The 9,156-nt window shown below is 33.4% G+C and overlaps 1 protein-coding gene across 1 annotated transcript; it reads right to left on the minus strand.

The window, feature by feature from the left end:
* Positions 1–7,079: 7,079 nt before the first annotated feature.
* LOC121984541 (histone H3.3) lies at positions 7,080–7,830 on the minus strand. The gene is made up of 2 exons (XM_042537516.1): positions 7,670–7,830; positions 7,080–7,577 (listed from the first exon to the last, which is right to left on the minus strand). Exons 1-2 carry the CDS (start codon positions 7,739–7,741, stop codon positions 7,239–7,241), a joined length of 411 nt encoding a protein of 136 aa, XP_042393450.1. The 5' UTR covers positions 7,742–7,830; the 3' UTR covers positions 7,080–7,238.
* Positions 7,831–9,156: the final 1,326 nt, after the last annotated feature.

Consider the following 9,156-nt stretch of genomic DNA (forward strand, 5'->3'; position numbering starts at 1 on the left):
CCCTCGGCCTTCCTCTTTAACGGGATTCTATTCTAACGGTTTTTTTGTCGCTGACGTGGTTCCGTGCACACCGTCCATCTTGTAGATCTGCCGACCGCGCCCCATGCACGCGGACGCGACGCGTAGCTACAGCGGATTCATGGTTTCAAGATTTTTTAGAATTTGTCATTTTACGATTTATTAATAGTAAATTTTGTGTCAGAATTGAATCTCATCAATTAAAAATGAATTATAATATATATAATTAATATATAAATATAATATTATTTAAATGTTTTTTATATACATACATACATATATTCTCACTTATATTCTAACGGATCAAATTCTAATAAATTAATAACTATCCGTTTATTAAAAGGCCTCTAAAAATGAATGCAGGAATCTATTACAATTAAATTTGTTAAATAAGACCTACATTAATTTTTAACGGCCTCATATGCGGGTCAGCGGGGAAAATTTCTTCCACTTTTTACCTATTTAATAGCCGGTTATAAATTTACTTGATAATTTATTACTTTTTATATAAACTAGGATAATCTACCGAAAGGGAAATTTGAATAAGCGTAATTATATTTTATTAAATTTATTACAATTTTAAATTTAAAACAATCTGGTAAAATAAAAATTAGTGTAAATTTAGAAAATAAAATTGCATTGTTCGTCCGTTAAATGTAATATAATGGTGTTGATGATTACATGCTAATCAAAATGATAACATTGTTCAAATTTTATAAAGGCAACTTAGGTGGCAGTAGTCTTATAATTTAAATGGTAATTTACTAAATGGTGTGGACAACTTTCTTTAATAGTCAAATTGTATATCTAATTTTTTTATCAACTTTTTATCCAACCAGTAAATAAGTTTTTAAAATACCTAAATTAAGTATTATAATTTTAAAATTTAATCAGACACCTACTTTATATTTTACCCTTATCCTCAAATCAATTCGACTCGAAAAAAATCAGTCGACTAATTTCTTTGTGTGTTTGAAAAAATTGATCAAAAGTTTTCGATTAAAATCGGTTGATGAACCTAGAGATCTTGAAATAACATGAAACTAGTTTCTATGTATTCGTTTAGTTCTTCTTATTGTAAAAATACTATCAAATATCAATTTGATCTAATATGTTGAGAGCAATGATTTTTTAAACACAAATATGTTAGCTCTCAATATATTCGGTCAAATTAATATTTGATAGCTTTTTGCAATCAGGAGAACTATACGAACACATAAGGACTGATTTTATGTTATTTTGAGGTCTCTAGGTCCATGAGTCGATTTCGGCCAAAATCGGCTAATGGACATAGAGATCTCGAAATAACATGAAACCAGTTTCTATGTGTTCGACTAGTTCTCCTAATTGTAAAAATATTATCAAACATCAATTTGACTAGATATATTAAAAACAGTGATTTTTTTAAACATGAATATGTCAAAAAATTAATTCGTGCTCAAAAAATCACTGCTTTCAATATATTGGAATTGATATTTTAGGACATGAATATAGTCATAAGAACTAGAAGAATTGGATCTGTTTTCACTTCATTCCAAGCTCTTTTGGTCCATCAACCGATTTTGGTCAAATGAACCTACATTGATTTTATATAAGTTTGTTCGGCCATAATTTTTAAAAAAAATCATTACTCTCAATATATTGCGTCAAATTGATATTTTATATTTTTTTACAATCAAGAGAACTGGACAAATACATATGAACTTGTTTCATGTCATTTTAAGGTCTATAGGTCCATACACCGGTTTCAGCAAAAAATGGGCAAATGAAACTAGAGACCCTAGAATGATATGAAACTAGTTCATATGTGTTCGTCTAGTTTTTCTGATTATTAAAATGCTATCAAACATTAATTTGATCGAATATATTGAGAGCAGTGATTTTTTGAACACAAATATATTCAAAAAATTAATTCATGTTCAAAAAATTACTTCTCTCAATATATTAGGTCAAATTGATATTTAATAATATTTTTATAATCAGGAGAACTAGATGGATATATAGAAATTAATTTCATATCATTCTGATATTTTTAGGTCCATCAGCCGATTTTGGTCGAAACTGACTAATGAATTTTTCAAACAAAATGAAATCGGTTCGACTAGAAAAAAAAACAATCGACTGATTTATTTTTCTAGTCAAATTGATTTAAGGACGAGGGTAAAATAGAAAGTGAATATACGATTTGGTATTTTTAAAATTATGATACATGATTCAAGTATTTTAGAAACTTATCTATTAGCTTTAGTAAAAAAAAACTAAATTTTTATATCTACTCAAAATACATATATAGATTACACGCCTTCATCAATAGTTGACTTAACCTAACATCAATTGACTGTTGTGTATCGTTCCAATTGATTTTAAAACTTTCCGTATGTGTGGACTCCATTCAACTTCACAGTCAATTGTCAAAAATTTATAATTGTGGCAAACTTAATATTCCAATTTTAATACTACAATCCATGTTTGAGCGTATAATTATACTCAAGGAGTTGTAATTCATAATTTAAAATATTTTGAGATGATTATCCATGAGTTTTTACCATTAATGATCCTACCATATTCAAAATTCAAAATCTTGACATAGTCTGAATTAAGAGAGTTCTAGAATCCTTTAGTGATATTGGTGAATGAACAGACTTAGATCCTCTAATGAGCTCATGACAAAACATCTGAGGTGTCAATTTCAAAAACTTACAACATTTTATTTAGGTTGTGAAATTTATGCTTGAAACTAAGGAGAATGCAAGAAGTGAGTATGATAGAACTAAGGCTAGTGATGAACTTTATCCAAAAATTTGCTAATGGATCTAAAGTATCCAAGATTTTAAATTTTTGACATAGTCAACTTGAAAATTGTTAGGAACCTTTTAGTGATGTTAGTGTCAATTTCAAAAACCTACAACTTTTTATTTAGGTTGTGAAATTTATGCTTGAAACTCAAGAGAATGCAAGAAGTGAGTATGATAGAACTAAGGCTATTGATGAATTTTATCCAAAAATTTGCTAATGGATCTAAAGTATCCAAGATTTTAAATTTTTGACATAGTCAACTTGAAAATTGTTAGGAACCATCTAGTGATGTTAGTGAGTGAGTGTGATAGGGATATGTTCTCTAATGAACTCGTGCTAAAATATCTCAATGTTGTGTTAATTTTAAAAACTCATAGCTCTTTAGATTCTATGAAATTTATGTTCAAGAGCATGATTACACTTTGAAAAAAATTGATAAATCTAGTTAGCCTCACTGACTAGTCCTGAGGTGACCGGTCAAGCCCTATGGAATTTTTCCATCTGCTATTAATGTAAATCGGGAAGCGCTCGTGGTGGGCATTCCAGATGTCCAGCATCCTTTGGTTGCATACCCTATTTGGAAGAAAAATTCTTGCAAATACATCATAGTTGGGGATTGAACCGTAGGTGCCAGGGTGACAATGTGGATGCCCTATCACTGTACCATAGCCCCAAGGATGATGGCATGATTACACTTAGGAAGCTGCAAGAAGTGGAATGAGCTTAATTTAAAGTGTTTTTTAGGTGTTTAAGGTCATCAACAAGTTTTGACAAAAAACTCTCTATTGGGCCTAGAGTGTCCAGAATCTTAAAATCTTGACATAGTCTAAATTAGAAAAAGTCTTAAGAATCCTTTGATGGTATTGGTTAGAGAGTATGACAAGCATAAATTCTCTAATAGCTTATAATAAAGCATCTCAAGGCTATGCCCATTTTAGAAATTCATAGTTAGGCTGTAAAATCTATGTCCGAGAGCATGATTACATTTAGGAGGCTGCTAGGAGTGCAATGAGTTTAGTTTAAAGTGCTTTTAAGGTGTTTAAGTCATTAGTTAGTTTTGAAATTTAAAATTCATTGATGTGTCTATAATATCTAGAATTTCAAAATTTTGACAGTCTCAACTAAAGTCCTAAGAATCCTTTTGTGATGTTGGTAAATGAATATGATAGTTCTAGATCCTCTAATAAGCTCGTAACAAAATATTTCAAGGTTGTATTAATTTCAAAAACTCATAACTTTTTATTTAGACTATAAAATATATATCTAAGTACATGATTATGCTTAAGAGAATATAAGAAGTGCAATAGACTTTGTTTAAAGTATTTATGCCTAAGAGCATAAGTAATGAGGATATTTAGAGACAATTTCTTCAAATATCCCTTTATCTCAAATATCCTCCCGTGTAAGATGAGGGTTGGGGACATTTAGAAATCACTAGGCATAACTCTATACCATATGATTTCTATCCTAAGGGACTTTTAAAAAAATAAATAAATAACAAGTAAAAGTACATCAGCAAAAGATAGACCCTCCCACTCGCCTACTGCAGCTGTAGTAGCTGTTTTATTTTTTATTTTTAATATTTTTAATAAATACAAACGTTGTAATTTCTAGAACATTGATTGATCCAACGTTCAATTTGTAGAACGTTGGGCAACAGTCATTTTTTTCCTTCTATATATATCTCATTTTTTTATTCATCTTTTTTTAAAAAAATCATTCTTTATTCAAAATTTAAAGAGATGAATAGAAATTTAGATCTTTATTTTGAGAATTTATTGAATTCTTCCAATATTAACAAAAATTCGAGTGGAGAAGTTTCTAGTTCGTCCCAATCTACAACCTCCTCTATTTTCATTTCCCACACAACACCTACAAAATTTTCAACATTTTTTATACCCACTGTCATATTATCATAATTTTCAAAGTTATCCAAATTTACGAGTAGCGACTCTCGATCTTCGTTTTATACATGCCCCCAGGAATATTATGTAACGATCCGGCCCTGATCTCACTTGGTTACCAGGATTCATAAACTCTAATACTTAACCTTGGAGGTTTAGAGTTCGAATCCTGGGGGAGGCAAAAATCCACTGTCAGGGGTGGAAAGTCGTAGTGAGTAATGGCACGGCCAAGGGTCGTCGGTCGACGATATTAAAGGTCGCCAAATGGGCCGACGACATAAGGGCCGACGGTCGACGACATGAGAGGTCACCAAATGGGCCGCCAAATGGGCCGAGAGGGTCGGGTCGTTACATATTAATAGAATAACTAATATTTCATGCAAGCTCTATCTCATGAAATTAATTTGTTTTAATCACCGAGGATTCAATCAAATAAATCGAGAAGAGTTAGTGTTGATGCAAATGGTAGTGATAAAACTATAGAAATATCTCATACAGCCCCTGATTCACAATTTCCTTCATTCTCATCTCAAATAGGGCTTAACAATATTATTTTCAATCAAACAACTAAGACGAACAACGAATCGGATGGAGATCATAGCAAGCAAACATTGTGGACAGTAACAGATGATAAGCTCCTTACAGCAATCTACACAATCATGAGAAACGATTCAATACTTGGTAATGACCAGAAAAAAATAAATCTTTTTGAAAATAGGTGGCGACATACTACAATACTAATTGAGATAAAGGACCTAAAAAGAGAACAACGGATAAATCAAAATCACATTAAGTTTCGGTTAAAAAGATCGTGAATAAATATAATGAAATCTATAAAAGTATTTTTAAATCTACTTTTAGATATAAACATGTGTAGATGATTGTGAAAGATAATCTGATGTATCTTTCTCAAATATCAGAGCGATAGGCTACAAAGAAAGTAAGAACATTAGAATTATTAGGTGTGCATACTGATTCTTCAAATCCTAATACAACTGTTAATATGAATAATAGAAAAATCTGATCTCATCGAATAGGAAAAAAGCAACAAAGAGAAAAGGTAAAAAAATAGACATAATTGATGAATTAAATAAACCTATGCAACTATCAATAGTACATTTCAAAAAGTATAATAACGATAGTACATTTCAAAAAGTATAATAACAATACGAAAGTAGACCAACTCATCTATGACAGATGAATAATTTTATATGTGAATATCAGAAAAAAAAAATTGAATACATAGTAAATTTTTATTTATTTTATCAATTAATTATGATTTTAAATTTAAGATTTATCCTTCTATGTTTTATTACGTGATTTATATTTTAATTTTGAATTTATGAAATATTTATATTCACGTATATTAGATTATTTTTTAAAAAATTATATGCCTCTTTATATGTAATTAAAATATTATTATTAAATTAATTATATTGAATAATTTTTCAAATATAAATAAATAAAAATATTTATGAAACATTGATAAAATATATTAAATTAAAAAAGAATAAGTATAATTAATTTTATTTAAATATAAAATTATATGTAAACTAAAAAGAAAGTGGAATCATAGATATTTAATTGATAAAATATTTGATAATAAAATTTAAATCATTTAAGAATAAAATATTTGATAAATGATAACTATAAATAATTAGATGAAAGAATATTTGAATATGAAATTTAATTTGAAAAGTAAGATATTATAATGATGATATGGATATAGAAATTTGGTGTTACGGTAGATGTCCAAAGGTCATTAATGAACTTTATCTAAATTTCTTAATAAATCTATCTACCAATTCAAAATCTTGATATGATAACCGAGTCGTAGGAACGCTTGGTATTGATGAGTGAGCATGAATAGTCTAAATACTCAAATTATCTCAAGAATGTGAAGATTGTTAAACCCAAGTTAAAGGCATGATTACACTCAAGAGCTCCCAAAGAACAGTCAATGATCTGATTTAAAGTAATTCTAATATTTATTAAGATCAGCAACCAATTTTGATGATGATTCTACAAGGTCCAAAACTTGAAAATCTTAACCTAATTTCGAGAATGAAATCTTTTAATGATGACTAATGAGCTTATGTCAAAAAAAGACAACAGGTAGACTCGCAGCTATGGCCAGCCTTGTTCATCGCCGTGAAGGTTCGTGAGACGGCCGCTAGCTGTCGTAAACTTTCACAGGCCAATGCTTCGTTATCTTTACCGAATCGAAAATGCAGTAATAGCCCGGAATGAATAGAGAACGCCAACATTGTGATGGCTAAGTGTTCCAAAGGAAACAAAAAAAAAAAAAAAAAAAGGAAAACGTTTAAAAGGAAGATAACGAAGCAAGTTTGTAAAACAAAATTAATCGAAGAAATCAGCGTGTTCAAGATTCCAGGATTTACCGGCCAATACAGACTGCAGCAAGCATATTGGTCCCCAAAATTTACAATTAATGTTCCAAAACAAACAGCTGAAAAAATAAACAAAAAAGAATTTAGAATTCATCTCACATCATCGGAATCAAGCACGTTCGCCTCGAATCCGGCGAGCTAACTGTATATCCTTGGGCATGATGGTGACGCGCTTGGCGTGGATGGCGCAGAGATTGGTGTCCTCGAAGAGCCCCACCAGGTAGGCCTCAGCGGCCTCCTGAAGCGCCAGCACCGCGTGGCTCTGGAACCGAAGATCCGTCTTGAAGTCCTGCGCGATCTCCCGCACCAGCCGCTGGAACGGCAGCTTCCGGATCAGCAGCTCCGTGCTCTTCTGGTACTTGCGTATCTCGCGGAGCGCCACCGTACCGGGACGGTAGCGATGAGGCTTCTTCACGCCGCCGGTTGTCGGGGCCGACTTCCTCGCCGCCTAAAATGATAGAGAACCCGTCAAGGAATGAATACAAAAAACGAACAAAAAAAAAAGAAGTAAAACCAGGGATCGTAGCTAAGAACCCTAACCTTGGTGGCGAGCTGCTTCCGGGGAGCCTTGCCACCGGTAGATTTGCGGGCGGTCTGCTTGGTACGAGCCATGGATCTGAGCTAGGGAAGAAGACGGAAGGATTTGAACGGGAGAAAAACAGCGGGATGGGATGAAGGGTCGATCAAGGGGCGTATATATCGAGAACGGAGAGGCAGTTCGTTGGGGACGGCCAGCGATAAGTTAGGGAAGCGCACGATCCGCATGATTTACTCTGATTGGTTGAGGCTCTGAGGACCAGGATCGATTACGTCATGGGCGATTTTCACATTATATTAAAAAGAAAAAAATATTCATCTACATTTATTTGAATATTCCACATGCAAATTATAAAATTTAAATAAAAATGTTTTTTTTACCTTGCCTAAAAACCTCTTTTAAATATTAATGAACTCTCATATTTTAATGAAAATTTAATTAAATGTTAGAATAATTTTTAAAAAATGAAGTTTATATTTGTTATTATTTAAAGTTTATAATATGATTTTAAAAATATAATGAATATTTACCGGGAGCGGTAGCGTATCAGAGTGCGAACCCACTGAAGTTTTCATTAGAAACCAATGAAACACTCTTTTATGTTGGTGCGGTTAACACTAACGGTCTAACTCAGGTTTGATGAATGACAAATTGGGTTAAGTTAGGTTTGTTGTGATCTAACACTCTGACCGAGTGTGCAGACGAAGTCCAGACAAGTCGACGGGCTGACCGGATGTCTGGCACGATGTCCGAGCGGGTCGACGGGCTGACCGGACGCTTGGCGAGAAGTCCAGCTAGGTCGACGGGCTGACCGGATAGCTGGCGAGAAGTGCAAGCGGGTCGACGGGCTGACCGGACGTCTGGCAGGTAAGTAAAATAAGTCACTGGAGGGGAGTGACTGTGAGGACGCATTCCCGAGAAGGGAACATTAGGCGTCGATCCAGCTTAGATCCATTTCGGATATCTAAGTCGAGATCGTGACTAGATTCCGGTTTCGGAAAGACGGAATCTAAGTCATACTTTTTATATTAAACCTATAAATTGTGCTAACACTTTGTTTTGCAGGATATACCTTATCTATTTGCCTCGGACTAACCTTGTCTTGCAGGAAAGCAGTCTTCTGGAGAAAGGTGGTCCGGGCGCCCGGAAGTGATCCAGGCGCCCGGGAGGTGAATTTTATCCAGATCGCGCGTCGTCACGTGGAGCTCGTTGGTTGGACCTGCCACGTCTCACCAGGGCGCCCGGAAGGAATCCGGGGCGCCCCGAGCCTCATATAAAAGGAGGGTCAGAGGGGAGGTTCAAAACAACAACTGAAAGAAAATCTTCTACTGCTTGCTCTGCTGCTCTACGCTCCTGCGACACTAACAAACCTCCTTCCCTTTTTGGTTAAATTCTTGTCGGTATTTGCTTTATTTTCATTAGCATTCCTGTACTTTAATTTGTAACAATTTTCGAACTGCTAGTGATTGCCCATCGAAAGCACCCTTGT

Source organism: Zingiber officinale, chromosome 5B (assembly GCF_018446385.1).
Source record: "Zingiber officinale cultivar Zhangliang chromosome 5B, Zo_v1.1, whole genome shotgun sequence".
Classification (NCBI taxonomy): Eukaryota; Viridiplantae; Streptophyta; class Magnoliopsida; order Zingiberales; family Zingiberaceae; genus Zingiber; species Zingiber officinale.

Excerpts from the sequence above, each read along its gene's own strand:
- LOC121984541 (XM_042537516.1), bottom strand. The coding sequence starts at position 7,741 with ATGGCTCGTACCAAGCAGACCGCCCGCAAATCTACCGGTGGCAAGGCT. Across the intron at positions 7,578-7,669 it reads GGAAGCAGCTCGCCACCAAG|GCGGCGAGGAAGTCGGCCCC; the intron begins GTTAGGGTTCTT and ends CTATCATTTTAG.